We start from the raw sequence: 19,589 nt of genomic DNA, 5'->3' as shown, positions 1-19,589 counted from the left end.
ATGGAAGGTTTCAATCTTATTCTTCTTAGACATGTCGATAGGGAAGCAAATGGTGTAGCTCACAGACTAGCGCACCTTGCTAGTACATCTAGTTCGGATGAGTTTTGGGTGGAGGAAACTCCTGATATTATTCACGACGTACTTATTGAGGATGATTGTATGTTAAATCGAGGTTCAAGTTATATGTCCCCCTCGGTGTACTATCCTTCTATGAATAATGAAAGTTTAGGGAGGAGCACCTCCACTCCAACCTAACAGGTGTTGCTTGCCCGAATTCAAAAATGGAAGCAGTTCAACCATGCATATGGATTGAACCACATCGTAGTAACACTTATTCTTAATACTTTATATTACTTTTGTTGTACTTGTTCATTTCATTCACGGGATTTTGGTCTTACATCCCCCCCCAGTTGTATTTTTCTAATTATTAGTGAAAAATGTGTGATGGCCAAGCCTTCCACTGGGTTCCAACCATAAAAAATAATAATAATAAAAATAAGTAAGCCACGTTCACATTATCAATATATAGTACAATTATAATTACATATAGATAAAACCACTAGTTTAGCAAGCAACCTACTACAATACTAGTTAATTACTCGTACATATTAAATATCACAATTCTATTATAAATGTAAAATTTTAAAGAGACTACATTGTAAATAGGTTTATTATAGATTAGTTTAGTCTATGTAAAAGTTTCATCCAAAAATATCATTTTATAAATGCAATTAATATGATTTCTTTATTTTTAACCGAAATCGAAACTTTCTCCGAAATTTCCTTAAATTTGAAGTACTGAAATCGAAACCGAAACCAAAATTTGAAACCTTGGGTAAGACCAGTATTACTCAAATAGTGCTTTTATATGCATTGTCCGAATTCAACTTGTACGCCATTTATTGTGGAACGATGACAATTCAACTTGTATGCCATTTAGTCAAGGTTGAGTAATCTATATATTGTGAAACAATGACAATTCAACTTGTACACTATTGACAATTCAAGTTGTACACCATTTAGTCATGGTTAAGTTAGTCAAGGTTGAGTGATCTATATATTGTGGAACAATAACAATTCAACTTGTACGTCATTTAGTCAGATTTGAGTTAGTCAAGGTTGAGTGATCTATATATTGTGGAACAATGACAATTCAATTGGTTCCAACCATAAAAAAAATAAAATAAAAAGTAAGTCACATTCACATTATCAATATATAATTATAACACTAGTTTATCAACCTACTATAGTACTATCAGACCAAAAAAAAAAAAAAAAATACTACAATTATAAATGTATAATTTCAGAGAGGTTACATTGTAAATATGTTTATTATAGGTTAGTTTAGTCTATGTAAAAGTTTCATTCAAAAATATCAATTTATAAATGTAATTAATATGATTTCTTTATTTTTAACCAAAATTTTCACCAAAATCGAAACTTTATATGAAATTCCTTAAATTTGAACTACTAAAATCGAAACAAAACCGAAATTCGAAACCTTAGTTTTGACTCAAAGTTAGAGCAGACAAACTGAATTTAGTTCTTTATTTTATTTATAATCATTGTCTTGGACAAGTTTCTTGTTTAAATAAGGACTTCAAGTTTAGTCCCTATGGGAATGGGGTAATTATTTCCTCTTATTAGTAATAGTTTTATTATTTCCCAGTTACAGTCTAATTGTTTCTTCTTCCTATTCATGTTCCTTGGGAGTCGGTTGACATTTTGATAGCTGTGTTGTGGCTAGTCGTTTTTTTTTTTTTTTTTTCATTTGTAGCTAGAAGCTTCCAAATGTTGAGACAACGAGATAGTGTCAGGTGCTGGTGGTGACTAATTCAACGGGTTGTCACTCGTAACACTAATCACTTAGATCGTTCCTACAAGCAGTGAAATCATCCTGGAATCCTGGATTGTCGTCTTAGCTTTATAGCACCTAGAAATAGAACAAGGGAGTCACATTATTCTCATTTAATGAAATTAAACATTCAAGAGTCCATGTGCCAACATAACTCGAGGAGACTTCAATCTCAAGCAACTGCACAGTCATTATAGTCTTCCTTCAGATTGGGACTTTATTTCTCTTGACTAGTACTGGCACTTGGAACCACATGCAGAAGAATTCATTATAGTAGTGAACCAGCAACCAGGCATATGAGTGTTCTTGTAATGTGCAGAGCAAAGAGCGAAGTTATAGTACAGTCTGAAATCTGAAACAACAAAAACTATGATCCAAATCCAACAAGATTTAACATCCTAGGATGTCTCTGGGGTACACAAATTCATATTATTCCAAGGAATTATGACTTAATTCGGATTCAGGATCATTATAAAACAAAAAGGTAAAGTGGAGTAATTCTGACTTTATATGTGCAATCTTTCACCTCCAAACATGCATTAGAAACATGCTTTTGTACGTGGGTTCAGGGCGGAACAATATACATGCAGTTCCACAAATTCCTGAAAACAGCCAAGAATTCCACAAATTTTTTTTGAGATTTTTTTTTTTAGGAAATTAGCAAGTAACTACATAGAGATCGATCTACCACTTCCTGTACGTATAGGCTTTTCATGCTTGATTAGGAGATGTTCTGACTACTTAGGTGGCTTGGTTTTCTTGCCCACTTATAAAAACAACTAAATTTTCTCCACTAGTTTGCACAACCTTTCAAATTGGTGGTGCATTTCCAAGACCTTTACTTTCATGGCTCCTTTATCAAGATTTATAATAGAGTCTGCTTTAATGACCTGCCTTGAGATTTATTTCCCATCCTATTTGATTGTGGGTTTTCATTACTCATTTTGGGACCTATCTACTGTCATTATTAGGAAAATTGCAGACAAAGTTGCTAGCAATGCTGGATTCAATGTTGTGGTTCCAGACTTCTTTTATGGAGATCCATACAATCCTAACAACACTCAGAGGAATATGACAGACTGGCTAAGGGACCATGGACCAGTTTGTTTCTGAATCTCTTTCTTTTATGAAGGAAAAAAAAAAAACAAATGCGTTAAATATACTTATTTTACTTTTACATATTTTCCTTCCATGTGTTACGAAGTTTAGTCATAACCTACTTAAGAATGTTGCTTCTGTCATCCCCATTCCTTTTTTTTTTAGGACAAAGGCTTTGAAGATGCTAAACGTGTAATTGCTGCTCTAAAGAAAAAAGGGGTATCCTGGATAGGAGCTGCAGGGTTCTGTTGGGGCGGTAAAAACTCTACCTCCCACTTTTATGTGTAGAATTGTAGAACTCAGAAAGTCCATTTCTTGGTTTGATTAATTGTGCCATGGCTTTGAATTAACCAGCTCTTACTATTCCAACTTCTGAAACTTAATTCATCAGGCAAAGTAGTTGCGGAGCTATCAAAGGGTTATTACACCGAGGCTGCAGTTTTGTTACACCCTTCCCGTGTCACTCTTGATGATATTAAAGGTACGGCATCCCTTACACAATTCACAGTTGAAAAAACACTTACTTTCAAAAATATTGATATCCTGAAAGTCTTTTGCAACAGGCAATCTGATCTCAGACAAAAAGAACTAGTGCACTATCGCTGTCTCTTCTTTAAGTTACTAATCCAGTGTTTTCCTTTTCTTTATTCTTCTATGTCAGAGATTAAGACTCCAATAGCCATATTGGCTGCTCAATTTGACAACAGCACTGCACCTGAACTGGTGAAACAGTTTAAGGAGATTTTATCCACTAATAAGGTAAGCATCTCCCAACTTCGAATAGTCAAATGTTCACTCTCTGGCACGAATGGATAACCCTAAGTGAAATTCCTTAGAAATGTTAATGCAATGGGAAGAGAGTCTGATATATTTGACAAATTCACATGAAGTTTTAGGAATTAACTGATGCTTTCTGTTTACAGGTTGATAACTTTGTGAAAATATTTCCTGGTGTTTCGCATGGATGGACTGTCAGGTATAAAGATGACAATGTGACCGCTGTCAAAAGCGCTAATGAAGCTCATCAAGATATGTTGGACTGGTTTATTAAGTATGTTCAAAAAACATAATTCTGTGAACTATGAAATGTCCTCCATCAATTACATTTACAAAGTATTGTTGCATCTTAGAATCAGTTCTCAATAAAGAATGGTTAGCAGGAAAAGTAGTAGGAACGTTTGCAATTTTTAAGCTGTTCTAAACTAGCTGCCTTTGGGATTTCCAATATATAGTTACTAAGAAACACTATTTGGCATTTCCAAAGTACTATGTCTGGATGTATGATACGAAATGGTAATGTCATTTGCACAAGGATTGCACTATTCAAGTCGCTAATCTAGCAGACATAATCTTGTAATGCACTAAAGGTATGCATCCATGAGCCCCAATTTGATGCAAGTGACCAATTATTGAGACCTTAAAGAAAGGATCTTAAGAGACCTTTTGAAGCAAAAGGCTTCCATGTAACTTTGATAGACTTCGGCCTCTCCACTGTGAGGTAGTATGTTACACAGAAGATGAATGTTGGAAGTGCAGAGGCGTTGATTAAATTTAAACATCAAGGACTACAATGATTTTTAACTCAAAGTTGGAGTAGGTAAACTGAATTTAGTTCTTTATTTTGTTTATAATCATTGTCTTGGACAAGTTTCTTGTTTAAATCAGGACTACAAGTTTAGTCCCTATAGCGATGGGGTAATTGTTTCCTCTAATTAGTAATACGTTTATTATTTCCCAGTTACAGTCGAAGAAACAATTATTCCTATTCATGTTCCTTGGAGGTGGTAGCGGTATTTCGCTTTTGCACCGGTCCTAGATGTCCTTTGGTCAGATATGACGAGACTGTAACACCTCATACTGGCTAATCGAAACCCGCTGAGTCAAGCAAGAACTGCCCAGTCATTATAATCTTTCTTCAGATTGGGACTTATTTCCCTTGACGAGCATTGGCACTTGGTACCGCAGAAGAACTCGTTATAGTAGTGACCCAGCAACCAGGCATACGAGTGTTGTTGTACTGTGCAGAGCAGAGCACGAAGTTGTAGTAGAGCCTGAAATCTGAAGCCACAAAAACCATGATCCAAATCCAACACGATTGAACACCCTAGGATGTCTCTGGGGTACAAAAATTCATATTATTCCAAGGAATTAAGACTTGATTCGGATTCAGGATCATTATAACACAAAAAGGCAAAGTGGTGTAATTCTGACTTTATATGTGCAACCTCTCACTTCCAAACATGCATTAGAAAAATGCTTTTGTCGGTTCAGGGAGGAACAATATACAAGCAAATCCATCAACTCCTGAAAACAGCCAAGAATTCTAACAAAACAAATTAAACAATTCGGAAGATGAGGGAATGCCTGGTAACACAGCATGATAGGGCATCAAAGGGAAAATCTCAAATATCAAATCTAACATGCAACATAACACTTATATATGCCCTAGTTACAATGTGCCGTAAAGGTCACCATTATAATAGTCACTTACAAAAGAAAACGCTTGACCATATGAGGCGTTTTGATATTATGGAGAGAACCTTTTATACCACAGATTTACAACCATTGAAAAAGAAACGAGTATAGCTGATAAAATATACAAGGTACACAGCTTTCATTAAATATGGCATACCATGCTTATATGAGAAAAAGAAGAATAGAGGAGCCATATTCCAGTGGGTAGAAATGCACCAAAAGAAAGAATGTTTGGAAGCTCTGTCTATACCTTTTTGACTTACCAAGGATGCCTTCTAATACAAGGATATTAAAAATAGCCGATTGTCTCTCCTGGACCATGCAGTTATCAATCTGTCCAGTAGCATTCAGCAACCTCATCGACGAGCCAGGTAAGAGCATTGGCTCAATGTGGGTGGTCTTGAGATCTGCATCTGGTAATTGCAATAAGCTGAAATTCTACTACCCATCCATATCCAAAAATTCATCATATGTTCTATTGCTATCACAATCTAACAGAGCTTTTGCATTGACTTCTCTGCCAAACCTCCAGATGTAGTTCAAACCAACAAGAAGCTCTGTAATTGTCGCTTCTGTTTTCTGTTGATTTGCAAAGTAGAGGGTTTGAACCAGAAGAACATGTGTCCTGGAAACCAAGGTTTGCTGTTCAAAGCTCCTCTCGGATTGCCATCTTATCATGTTATGAGCAAGTGGTGCCAACCATTCTAATATCCCCGCCATTGCCTCATTCCACTCTCCTGCAAGAACTGTATCATAAACTGATGAAGTTAGGCTCTTACTGTATGGCTTTAGCCTTGCCCTTAGTGCAGCTCTCACACTTGCAGGCAACATATTGTACAGGTCATCTCTCGCGTCAAGACCAATCAAGTGAGGAGATGCAACTAACTTCTCAATTACAATAACAACATTTGCGTAGTGCAGTGCTAAGGCAGCAGCACCAAGGGTTTCAGGTGGAGCATCCAACAATTTGTACTTGGAACTGAAGATTGACGGACTAGGATGAAGTTTGCTGCCAGAAGCCAAAATGTCTCCATTGGCATCTCTGGCCACATTGAGAATTGCTGAACGAACACCATCTGAATTCAAGTAGCAATTGGTGACAGGTGAATTGCTTATCATGCATCCTTTAAAAGGTCCAACTTGAGTCAACCTATTGGGCTTTGTAGGTGGTTTCTTCTCACCATTAGTGACTGAGTGATCACGAGACTTCCAGAACTTCCTGATGGTTCTATTAGTTGCAGCAATTGGGCCTGATTTTGTTGACTTCCCAAGAGGACCTGAAAAGAAGTTGACGTCTTTCTTTTTTGCTGAAATAGGGCCTGATTTTGTGCTTGAGCCACCAAGAGGGCCTGAAAAGAAATTGTTGGTTTTGTGTGTTTTTGAAATTGGCCCTGATGTAGCAGCAACCCTCCCAAGGGGACCTGAGGCAAATCTTGGAAGACCGTTCTCAGATGGTTGGACTGAAGGCTGTATTATTGCAGACACTGAATGACTACGACTAATGTGATCAGAATCTTTGGATTCACCATCTACCATCTGTTGAACTCCAAAGACAAGCTTGATCCTACCGAATATTGTGAAGAGAGATCTTGCTAAAAGGAGGACTGTATAGTCATAAGTTCTGTTCCACAGAGAGGCCTCTTTCAAATTCTTCACCTCCAGCCGCTTCCACACTACCTTCTTTTGAAACTCCGGCAAATTAACACCATCTAAGTCACCACTGCCTTTCATTCTCCTCAACGTCTGTTCAAGCTCTGAAAGAACTTCCATCTCTTCATACAAATTTGCATTTATTGAAATGAACCTCTCCATCTTCTTGGCCTTCACCTCCATCTTTTTCCATGATAATTGCCATCCATAAGTGTCAACACCGTAATTGATCAAATCACTAATAGCAGTCTCAAAACCCTTCAAACTAGGATCAGTACAATTCCTCCCAAGCCTGTCCACAGATTTTGCCACACGGACCATATTCTCGAACAACTCGATGCATATTAAACCTCCAATATAATCATCATCATCTGACACAAGCTTTCTTATACCCACTGAATTTGAAATTTCCTCTCTGAGCCTAGCCACTTGTTTATCACTCAGAAATTGCCATAACTGGACTAGCTTAGACATCAAGCTTGCTACTTCAAAGGCCAAAACTCCAATCACTGCTTTCTCAGGACCATCCTCGTGCTTCTTTTTTGTCCTCCAGAGACTGCGAAACCACGAGTCTGCAACCATCTCTTACAAGTAGAAAATAGTTTGGATCTCTAAGCAAAATCCAACATCATATTTCTTGATCCTGCATCAAGAAATAAAACCATAAATCAAACAATTGCGCGAAACAGCTAAAGGAAGTCAAGAAACTCCATGCACTCGCAAACAAATTCGAAACCAAAAAGCAAAATTACCAATGATTTTTCTCCTAGGCTGCTAGCTACTGCATGAAAAGGAGAGGGAGAATATAAATATGGGAATTAAAGTGTGTCGGGTGCATAAGAATTCAACTCGAAATCAGAAAATGAAGATGGTTTCCTTCTGTTCTGGTTTCAGATTTCCACAATTCAAGATCCACAAGAAGTACTTAGAAGACAAAAAAAACCACAGCACTAGGAAGAACCCCCCAACTCCAACACTATGATTACAACAAAAGGCTGCTTAGCCAATGCTTAAGTGGATAACCCCATACTCTTTATTCTGGATAAGAAAGAAAGACAAAAATATTAAAAACCCAAAATTTGAAGGAATAATAATCTTTTAGCAAACAATTCACCAGAATATATGCCAAAACTAGACATGAAAATGACCGCTACCTAAACCCCAATTATCAACACCCAAATTCCATTCTTTCAATCAGCACCAAATTCCAAGATCCAATTTTTCTTCAGCACCCAAATTTTTTTTCTTATTTTTCTCTCCCAACTTCCACCAACCCTGTTTGTCTTTCTTGCTCCGGAATTACGAAAATTCACAAAACAAGAGAACAAAGCCAGATTCATATAGCAGCAACATTCTTTGTTTGTTTTGGCTGAGCCAAGCAAAATCAGACAAGATAAAAACTTTTGGTCCGAGGAAAAGACAGAGCAGAGTGTTGGAACCCAGATTCAGACAACAACGTTTTGAATTTGTGGGATTAAACACAGCACAACAAGCAAAAGGGTACGATCATTTCCACACAAAAAAAAAAATTGAAAAAAATAATCAAACATGGTATAAGAGTATAAGACTCACCGATCATATGAAGAACAGGTAGTAGCCGACGAATCTTTCAAAGATGAGAATTAGAAAATGGGGAGCAGCTTTCAGAGAGAGAGAGAGAGAGAGAGAGGAAGTAACGAGGAAGCAGCAGTGGAAGTTGAGCTGCAGCCCACATGGAATAGAAGAGAGCAGCAGAAATTGTAGAAAAGACCGAAAATTAAATATTACTCGATATAGAGAGTCTACTTATTACTAATCTTATCCTTATTTGCATTTTTTCCACCCCCTCTCTCTTTACATATATATCTTCCAACCCCCAATTTTGGAACCGACGAATCTTATCTTGTTCTTTTCTTTCTTTCTTTTTTCTTTTTTTTTAAAATGTTTTTATTTTTATTTTCAAATGTTCAATTAATAATGTTGCCTTGAAGCAATCCGATGTGTATGAAGAATTAGGTTATTCGATTGTTTGTAGAGGACGATTCAAAGTTGTGATGTTTTATGGAGAATTCGGACAATGGTGTAATAGATTGATTCCCTAGCTCAATCACTTTATGACGTTTGAGAATTTTATGAGGTTTAGTTTTATGATTGAGAGAACAATTAAATTTAGTAAATTGCTGATTTTGGTTACAATCAAATCATTGACTATAATGATAATTTTCGGTTAGAACATTTAATTTATGTTTGAATTTCATAATGAAATAGTCAAAAATTAAATCCCACAAAATCTATAATCATAATGGCAATGAACGATTCAAACTTGATTTATTTATTTTCTAAAGGAGGACCTCATTTTATTCATATTGAGTGAAAATACACATGTTCTGCCTGTTTTTGGCCGTTGGGGGCACAACATATTAGAGCTACTATTGAGTACATTTACGTTCGAGTACCCGTCATAGAACTATTAATAATCCTAATAAATATATACTCTAAAAAGAGCAAAAGTGTTCTTGTATTTAGTTTATATATTTTCTTTTAAAGGAGACCCGCTAGTTTATTACTAACTAATCTTTAACCCGTGTGTTCGTATGGATAGTCGAAGAGAGGATAGTGTGATTGTTCTCTTAAATTTGTTTGTTTTCATTTTATGTTTATCTAACAACTAAAATTAAAAATATATTTTATATTTTTAACCTTTAAAAATATAAATATGTTGATGTAATAATTTTTTAAATAGAGGGTATTTAAGGTGTTTTAAATTTTGGTGAAGCCTATGACACTAAAACTAGGCTTCCATTTATAGTAGTAGAGATGAGCGAAAATACATATGATGGCTTTCCCTTTTTGGCATTTGGGACACGACATATAAGAGCTACTGCCTAAGTATATTGTTTGCTCACATGTGTGTAGAGGCTAGAGTTCACCGTAGACGCAGAGCACGCTCAACACAATTGAGATAACCTAAACCATCAGATTTGCAACTGTCATCCAAAGTACCATTAATTGATCCAAATTCAAAATCCGAAGTTGAAACTGACCCAGATCTCAAATCTAGATTCAAAATCAGGCCAAATCCCATATTAATTTCCAAAAACAGCAATTAGGACATAATCCATTGTTCAATAAAGAATCCAAGCACCTTTATTCTCTTCCCTCAAGAAACATACCAACTTTCAACTCGAAGTCGCAGACACCAATGTCTACTAAAAGTGAAGGGAGCAGAAAAAACACTTGGATATTTGCCACTCGTAGCAGAAGAGCTTTAAATGATTGCTATATTCTACGTCTATTAGCCGAAATCAGATCAATAAATTTAGAGGGTGTAAACCTAGTCAGGCCAGAGGTAGTGGTCTGCTCAAGTCAAAATGTCCAACTCGTGTGCAAATCTACTTATAAGTGGTGCGTGGTTTATTCTGGGTGCATTTCTATTTGTTTAAGGCAATCATTTATACTTATGATTTTTCTGAATCCAGACCTTGCAAAGCTTAGCTAGGAGGCAAATATGCTGGTGGACAGTGCGATCACCAAAGATGTAGGCAAAAAGTTGGTTGACACAGTCGGCAATGAGTTGCTACCAAATCTAGGTTGCCTCATCGCATTATAGGGCATGTAACTTCATATCAATGCAGTTGTCTAGATATTTCTAAAGGTCCTTTGAAAAGAAAAAAGATGTTTAAAGGTTGCGTTCTCACCTTTATTGATTGATTATCTTGCAAGGATGATTTTGAGGATAAAGGTTGCCCTCATTCATTGCTTCTAAAATTCTTGATGGATTTGGAAATTTTGGTAGGCTATGTGGTGGCAAGTAGTTGGCATCACAGTGGTCAAAGTGTAAAACACATTAATGAACACAAGATTTTAATCCAAACAAATTAATCAATTTTCTAGTAAATTAAAACAAATTAATCTCACTCAGTATCATTTGGTCTAATGGCACAGTCTTTCCTTCGAAAGTGGGAGATTGTAAGTTCAACTCACGAAAGACTAGTTGTAGCATTTAAGTTGTTTATCTGATAAAAAAAAAAACCAAACAAACAAACAATCCTCATATGGGATCAGTCCCTAACTTATATCATCTCCGGGCTTCCAATGTAATGACCTAAAAATGCAATGGCAAAACTAGAAATATTAGCAAGATGAACAACTGTAGTGCAAAGCTTGAGAAAGGGTGAGATCCATCACAATCATTAATGGCGACCACGCGGAAACAATTCCACTTTACTATTTGACCCCCAAATTTTATTGTATCTGCCATCCGGGCCCGGGCCAAACCGTACAGACTACAGAGGGACCGACTTGCAAAAAAGGAAATGGTCAAAAGCCGCCAAAACGGTCCGACCGAGGAATCCCCCGGAAAAAATGTCTCCCAAAGTCCAAAATACTAAATTAATCACAAATGTTATGTTAATCAGTTAATAACTTATTATTATCTTGCTACCTAGACTCGAGTCTAAACACAACTTAATTGATAATTTTGATCTATTTTGATTCACCAACCATGTATTTGGTTTCTCTTTTCTTTGCATGGGTTTACAAAACTATGGTCTTCTTACTCTAATCTGAAAATAGGGAAAGACTTTTTTTTTTTTTTTTTTTTAAATGTTTGAAATGATAAGGTGTAACTTTAGGTGTTTAAGGAGAGTCCAGCTAAGGCTTAATGCTTCTATGCGTGAGCATAAAACTTGCATTATATAAGCCATTATTCCATAATAATTAAGTTAAGAATCAATGAACCATGTAATTCAACAAAACCACCATCCAATATCTTATGTTTAAAGGTGAATTATCAAAGGGCATTCACAATTGCGAAAGCATAAAGATTAAAATCCACTTCATCTTGATGGACATGGAAATCAACATCCAAACTGTTACCGCCATCACTACCATCACTATGAGAAGGCCATCTTCTTTTTGGGGTTTTGAAATAAAGGGATAAAAACAAAGTTGTTTTTGGTCTAAAGAAATGAACAACAAGGACGTTCTGGGGTCACTTTTTACAACTTCATGAGAGCTTTTCACACGTTATGAGTCTTTTGAGCCTCAACGTCTTTTAACGAAGCAAGAACAATCTATAGCCATCATGGCTCACGTTTTGTTGTCCTCTTTTGGTATTTCTCCCCATTAGTGACTTAACAAATGCATAATTAGACACATAGATTCTCTGCTTATGCATATGGTTAACCTCCCTTCATAACAAGTTGAGTGAGCGTAAGATCTAGGTCTGATTCCAATTCCAATTCCAATCAACTTTGGTAGCAATCACTGACAAGGAGGTCTGGTAGGGGTCAGTGGGAGTGACTCATTTTGAATGTGAAAGATTTTTGATGGCTTTTGCAAATTATTGCGAGTTGCACAAATTAATTTAATCAGGAGTGCCAACAACAATTTTTTTTTCCTCAAATTTGAATTAAAATACAACCCCACGCGGAGACAGTCACGAACTATTTGTTACCCCAAGTAAATTGTGAAATAAATAGAAAGAATAATTTACTACATATAATAACCCTATGTTTATAAATATATTTTTTGAATTAAGGAGCGTGGAACTACCTGATTTTTGGTACGTTGTTCTTCCATAAATCACCATGATTTTTGACCAAAAAGAAAAGAAAAGAAAATTAGGAAAGCATTTGTTTCAGTTCTATTGATTCAACTTGTTTTATTCCACTTGAGGAGTTTTAAAATGGTTATATCAGTATAATGCAGTTTCATCTTCCATGCCAATTTTTATAGCTTTTTGTGTATAAGAATTCGGCATATTAAATAATCTACAATGTTCTTAGCTGTGGTCGGGCTAAAAGACTTTGGCTAAACACAAGAAAATTCCTTTTCGCCATTAGTCAAACATGTGTGTTGAACAAAGTACTTTTATCGACGATAAAGCTTACTAAAATTTAAACAAGTTTTGTTTCCTATTTTTAATGTCTTTTGGAAATAAATAGACGGCTCTCATACTTGATTAATGTTGAAATTGTAAATTATGGCACCACACTATGACTTCTCGAGAGAACCTTTTGAAATATAGTACGAGTCTTCACTAATTTAATGTGCTTTAAGGTGTATTGATTAGCAAAGACTGTTCTATTGGCTCTTTATTTGCTTTATAATAACAAATGACATATCTGAAAGGTAATGATGACACAAAGTCATTATGCAACTAACACAACTTTCCTATTATGTTACCGGGTAGAAATAAATCTGACGACGGTTAATTTTTATTTTTTTTATTACTAAGAGGTTGCGACCATTGAGTAAGCAAAAAATACACTACCTTACTAAGGTAGACCAGATACATTGAGTGCCTAGACGTAGATAAAACTCATATTATACATATATAAAAGATGAGTTAATTGTTCATCACTATTCATTTGCGGGCGAAAATATAATTTTGCCCTCATTTGAATTTTTTTGGCCAATTTGCCACTAACCTATTTTTTCCTCTCTTCCTCCCTTCTGCATCCCAGACCGAGGTTTTTGCTATCTCTTTTCTTCCTTCTGCCTCCTACGAGTTTTTCTATTAGGACCTCCATATTTGCTTATTTAACCTCTCATCTCTTTACACCTCCTATTTGCTTTTTAAAAAGTAAAATTAGCTAAGTAATTTCAGATACCTAACTTAACTTTACTCATAAAAGAAAATTTTTGGTAGCATTAAAGATGAGTTAGTGCTCCCATAATTATTTATTTACCACAAAATAAACTTGACATTGTTCAAAAAAAAAAAATCTAAGATAATTATTGAAAAAAGATAGTGTAACTAACTAACATAAATTTATCAGGGGTTTCGCAAGCCTACTATTTCATGCTTAATTATGGATTTGCAAAGCTTAGTTTTTATGGTTTATAGTTGTATGCTGGAATTTAGATTGGTTGCAATATTAAATTTGTTCATGCTTTGTTCTTTTATTATTTATTTTTGTCTTATATGCCGCTTCACAAACTTATTTGGTTAGTTTACATGAGGGCTCTCTATCCCCCGTTTCATGATCCTTAAGAGAAAGACCTTTGTATCATTGTTTTAGTTTTATATAATTCGCCAAGTAATTTTGAATGTATTTTCTCTTGATTTTTTTCTTTTTAAAATCTTTATAAAGTATAAACAAAGAAAATGAGAACTAAGATGGAAATGAATAATTAAAGTACGTAGTGTAAATGTGTTTCCATTATTATAAATCTTTGAAGAGAAAAAAAAAATTCCCTTATTGTTTAAGGAAAACTAAAATTGGGAGAGAATTGAGTCGTGCTTTCATTGATAATATAGGTCTCTTTATATAGAGGATTACAAGCATAGAGTTAGAGTTGTACATGGAAACATAATCGTACATTGATTGGATATCTACTAAGATTCTTCAAGATTATCTCTACTACAAACCCTATTACAACTAGAGCAAGTAACCTAAAGTTTGGGCCAGACACATATTCTGGATTTACTTGAACACTTCCCCTTGTGTCACCAAAACGTGGTGCTCCTCTTATTGCCTTGTCAAAAACCTTGCCGAGTAGCAAAAACCAAGTGGGATAAAAATAACCTCGGTCGAAGGAGAACAAGAGCATGACACACCCTTCACGTTTTGAGACTATAAATGTAGACATCTCCCCCTGATGTCTGCATCTCCCCCTGATGACTGAATAGAGTGATTCATATATATTAGCAAGACAAATAATAAAGTTCACAATGTACATTGACACAAAAGAAGTAACTGCATAGATTTGTTGGGAGTAGATTGAGGACGAACATAGCTAATAACAGTTTCCCTTTGTATTATTATAGGCATGAGATGTATATATGCTAATTCATTGATTAAATGTCTATCTAAAGCTTCATACAGTCGTGAAGAAATTAATGGTATTGTCGATCATGCATGATGAACTAATCCGAACTAATCAGATCTAGCTTCTCTAAAGTGAGGAGGGTTTATTCAAAAAAAAAAAGAAAAAGTGAGGAGGGTGTAAATTTATTTTAATTTCATAAAATCTGGACTCTCTGTCTAATCTAAGGGTTCTGAATATTGACAAATCAATCTTTCACCAATTTTTGATTTTTCGTGTAAACCCCAATTAACTTGCCATTTAGGAATGGCAATGGGGAGGGTAAGGGGCTGGGGATCAAAATACCATCCCCATTCCCGAAGTCATTCTCTAACCCCGTCCCTACCCCAATCCCCATAAGAATATATTGGGGATTCCCCGTACCCATACCCGTTAGGGATTAAGTCACCATACCCTCCCCGAATTCCTGTTAGCATATATTTCTAGTTCAGTTTAGCAATAATTATTGGGTTATTATCACAAATGGTACCTGAATTTTACCTCAATTTTATCGATGGTACCTGAACTTCAATTTTGATCACAACCGGTACCTGTACTTTTCGATTTCATTTTAAATGGTACCTAGAGCCACCTTCGGTCACTATTCCGACTAAAAACGACATGGAAGGCGATCATAGTGATGAATTTTGATGATTTCGAGGGTTGCAATCATATATAGTGATGATTTTTTGGTAATAGACTTGCCTTGAACCTTTTTTTTTTTTTTTCTTAGATTTGGCTTTTTTGACCGGAATAGTGACTGAAGGTGGTCTTAGGTACCATTTAAAATGAAATCGAAAAGTTCAGGTACTGGTTGTGATCAAAATTGAAGTTCAGGTACCATCGATAAAATAGATGATAAGTTTAGGTACCATTTGTGATAATAACCCATAATTATTATACAATAATTGAGTTTAAAATAAAATTACAATTTAAATAACATAAAGTGTTAAATAGTTTAAGGGGGGTGTATTGTATTTGGATTTGTGCAGACTTTTTTTAAATGACAGACTTTTTGAAAAGTCCACAGACTCTTTAAAAAGTTGATAGACTGTTATGGATTTCTTAAAACCATTGATTTTAGCAACAGACTTTTATTGATTCATGAAAATCTATATACTTTATTATGAATGACTTCTACAGATTTCCTAGGATGTACAAAACAAAAAACAAAACAAAAAAATAACTTGTTGTCTCTTCAATGCTCCAGTATCTTCTAATAGAAATTACTCAAATAAATGATTGTTAGTTTGTCTAGCGAGTTTGTTCTCATTTCTAATCTCCCAACAACATAAATATACAATATAGATCACTTGATGTTTATGGTTAATTATTCTCATCAATTTTGTTTTCGCCGATTAACATATATTGTAGCAATATTAGTCATTGTCTTGATCTATAATCAATTAATTTAAATTCAATTGTTCAACCTTTTTTTGAACCATAATATAAATTTAAATTAATGAGAATAATTAATTAATAAAATAAAATTTAGTATGGTTCAAGGTCTTAGGGTTAGACCACAATATTTGAGTTTTAGGGTTTCATAAATCATTTTTATTGCTATTAGGGTTCGAAGTATCACAATTGAAAAAAAAAAAAAATCACATTCAACAACTACAATGAACATGTTGGGTATCAAAAAAGGTTGATATCATAAAAGATTAGAGAAAAGACAAAAAATTAAGAGAGAGATGATGAAAGACAAACTTCTTCCGTGCGTAGAGAGAAGAACTTTGATAAACCTTTTTTTTTTTTTTTTTGAAGAGGAAACTTTGATAGACTTTTTGAAATCTTTGGTTTGGAGGCTGGAAAATTATTGGAGTTTGGTATGTATAGTTAACACTACAAAGTCCATGATTATCCATGATTTTCTAATTCCATAAGTATGAATGATATTTTGAATACCTCTGTACTTTTATTCATTTTTAAAAGTCCTAATTGAATACCCCTAGATTTTGATGGAATTCATGAAGTCTTTAAAAATCCTAATTGAATACCTCAAGAATTTCATGGACTATTAAAAGTCTATATTGAATACACCCAGACTTTTAAATTCCATAGATTTCTTTAAAAGTTCCACTAATTTCATATACAATACACCCCCCTAACTTTCATATATAGTAATACAATAATATTTAATAGTTATCAACATATTCTAAAAAAAAATCATTTAAATATTGAGTAATATTAATAGACATAATATATAATATTGATTACAAAATAACATTTTATTATTGGGTGGGGATGGGTATGGGGCTGACAATACCATCCCCATCCCATCTCTAATTTAAGAAATCGAATATGGGGGATCCCCGTCCCTGTTACCTGACTAACCCCAAATCTCTTCCCATTAGGGTCGAATACCTGATGGGTACTCTACCCGCTGGGGATTTTTGCCATCCCTATTGCGGTTAACTCTTAGTTAAAAAAAAAAAAAAAAAAACAATGCTATTAACTCTAGAATTTTTCTTTTCTTTTTTCTCATCATCAGTGTTTATCCTCTTCATCAAATTCCTTCTTGCTTCCATGGCTGCGCACTAACCACGGAAAGTTTCTTGCAGTTGTGGTGACTTGACATTGACGTGTGTCAAGTGAGAGTCATTGACATTGACGTGCGTCAAGTGAGAGTCATTTGCAGATCAGATTGATCAACGAAAGTGCTTGAAAGTGGTTAGGATTTACCGATTTTACTAGCTAGGTTTATTAGGATTCAAACTAAGAATTGGATTTTGCAGCGGATTGATATAGTCAAAATTAATACATGGTTTCCAGATTAAAAAAAAAAAAAATTAAAGTTAGGGACTAATTGAAAGGACTAATTAATCATCGATTGAGGTAGAGAAATAAAAGACCCAGACTTTGGGGAAGTAGTTTTTTTTTTTTTTTGGGTTTTGTTTTTGGTCTCTTAACATATTGAATCTAAAAATAATTCTATAGGATTAATTCAATAGTATGAATTTATTGATTAACACATGCAAGAAGTCTTTGCATGGTTAGTGCGTAGCCATGGAAGCAAAGAGAAATACAAAAACCAGTAGATAGAAGGAACTTAACGCAGAGGAACACCGATACCGAAAAATCACTTTTTAAAAAATTTTTTTTTTTAGAGTTAACGCTAAGTTAACTGGGGTTTAGATGAAAAATAAAAAATTGTGGAAAATTGATGTATCAATAGCCAGGACCTTTAGATTAGACGGAGAGTCCATATTTTATGAAATTGAAGTAGAGAAATGAAAGACCCAGACTTTGGGGACGTAGCTTTTTCTGTGTTTTCCTTTTGGTCTCTTAACATATTGAATCTAAAAATAATTCTATAGGATTAATTCAATAGTATGAATTTATTGATTAACACATGCAAGAAGTCTTTGCATGGTTAGTGCGCAACCATGGAAGCAAAAAGAAATACAAAAACCAGCAGATAGAAGGAACTTGACGCAGAGGAACACCGATAATGAGAAATCACTTTTTTTTAAATTTTTTTTTTTTTTGGAGTTATAACGCCAAGTTAATTGGGGTTTAGATGAAAAATAAAAAATTGTGGAAGATTGATATATCAATAGCCAGGACCCTTAGATTAGACGGAGAGTCCAGATTTTATGAAATTGAAGTAGAGAAATGAAAGACCCAGACTTTAGGGACGTAGCTTTTTCTGGGTTTTCCTTTTGGTCTCTTAACATATTGAATCTAAAAATAATTCTATAGGATTAATTCAATAGTATGAATTTATTGATTAACACATGCAAGAAGTCTTTGCATGGTTAGTGCGCAGCCATGGAAGCAAAGAGAAATACAAAAACCAGCAGACAGAAGGAACTTGACGTAGAGGAACACCGATAACGAGAAATCTCTTTTTTTTTAGAGTTTGGCGTTAATTGGGGTTTAGATGAACAATAAAAAATTGTGGAAGATTGATGTGTCAATAGCCACGACCCTTAGATTAGATGGAGAGTCCATATTTTATGAAATTGAAGTAAATTCATACCCTTCTCACTTTAATTAGAGGAGCTGAATCCTAATTAATCAAACATCATATACATAGCTAGCTAGTGATCGAGTTCCAGCCGGTCACTAACCTTGCGATTTGAGGACGAAGAGAGCTCCAGCGTCAAGCTCTTTTGGAGGGCTGCCGGCCGGCCCGGCACTATTTTGCTTCTGATCACCTTCAGATGCTAATTCCATCATGTATGGAGCAGCAACAGTTCCCATCTCTCTCTCTCTCTAGTTGTGTTATTGGAAGATCGAAGATAGAGTGTAGAAAGTGCAGCAGTGTCGACAGATTACAAGGATATAAGGATATATAAGGGAGTTAGAAAGAGATATTAATCAAGTCGACCACGCTATTATTTAGAAAGACCATACCTTCTGCTGCTAAAAATTAAATACGTTTTACATGCAAGCGAAATCGAAAAGCAAACCTCAGCGACTCAAAAAATGTGTTACTTTGGTAGAACATATATTATATATTTACGCTAGATACCACTCCAGATTTTTCACTCGTGTATATTTAGATAAAAGATTCATTGTATATTTGGGTACCTAGAAGCAGCGAGTGACTCGAGTCTATGACCCAAAAAGAAGCAGCCGAGTCTGACCGAATCATAGTTCTACTGCGCCGTCCCTTTTCTTAATTAGCGGCCAAGGCTGTCAAGCAGAGGCGGAGTCAGAAATTTAATCTAAGTGGGACACTTAAATTTTGTTTTTTGTTATACTTATA

At 34.9% G+C, this 19,589-nt stretch overlaps 2 protein-coding genes across 4 annotated transcripts; one reads left to right on the top strand and one right to left on the bottom strand.

Annotated features, from left to right (window-relative positions):
• On the top strand, nt 1–4,150 carry LOC112164006 (endo-1,3;1,4-beta-D-glucanase). Its single transcript, XM_040505761.1, has 6 exons — nt 1–157; nt 2,838–2,956; nt 3,119–3,209; nt 3,345–3,434; nt 3,615–3,712; nt 3,877–4,150. Exons 1-6 carry the CDS (start codon nt 1–3, stop codon nt 4,021–4,023), a joined length of 702 nt encoding a protein of 233 aa, XP_040361695.1. The 3' UTR covers nt 4,024–4,150.
• Nucleotides 4,151–4,642: 492 nt separating this feature from the next.
• LOC112191936 (protein PSK SIMULATOR 1) lies at nt 4,643–8,804 on the bottom strand. 3 transcript variants are annotated; one of them, XM_040515147.1, is made up of 3 exons: nt 8,651–8,801; nt 7,831–8,116; nt 4,643–7,721 (listed from the first exon to the last, which is right to left on the bottom strand). In XM_040515147.1, the coding sequence occupies exon 3, from the start codon at nt 7,658–7,660 to the stop codon at nt 5,870–5,872; it is 1,791 nt and encodes a 596-aa protein (XP_040371081.1). In that variant the 5' UTR covers nt 7,661–7,721; nt 7,831–8,116; nt 8,651–8,801; the 3' UTR covers nt 4,643–5,869. The 3 variants fall into 3 exon arrangements, with proteins under 3 accessions (XP_040371081.1, XP_024187203.1, XP_024187197.1); XM_024331435.2 differs by having other exon boundaries at nt 7,831–7,859; nt 8,651–8,800; XM_024331429.2 differs by lacking the exon at nt 7,831–8,116 and having other exon boundaries at nt 8,651–8,804.
• Nucleotides 8,805–19,589: the final 10,785 nt, after the last annotated feature.

Source organism: Rosa chinensis, chromosome 1, assembly GCF_002994745.2.
Source record: "Rosa chinensis cultivar Old Blush chromosome 1, RchiOBHm-V2, whole genome shotgun sequence".
Lineage (NCBI taxonomy): Eukaryota > Viridiplantae > Streptophyta > Magnoliopsida > Rosales > Rosaceae > Rosa > Rosa chinensis.
Note: the sequence above shows the minus strand (reverse complement) of the source record. Positions and strands in the feature narration are given on the sequence as shown.

Excerpts from the sequence above, each read along its gene's own strand:
- LOC112164006 (XM_040505761.1), top strand. The coding sequence starts at position 1 with ATGGAAGGTTTCAATCTTATTCTTCTTAGACATGTCGATAGGGAAGCA. Across the intron at positions 2,957-3,118 it reads GGCTAAGGGACCATGGACCA|GACAAAGGCTTTGAAGATGC; the intron begins GTTTGTTTCTGA and ends TTTTTTTTTTAG. Across the intron at positions 3,713-3,876 it reads AGATTTTATCCACTAATAAG|GTTGATAACTTTGTGAAAAT; the intron begins GTAAGCATCTCC and ends TTCTGTTTACAG.
- LOC112191936 (XM_024331429.2), bottom strand. The coding sequence starts at position 7,660 with ATGGTTGCAGACTCGTGGTTTCGCAGTCTCTGGAGGACAAAAAAGAAG.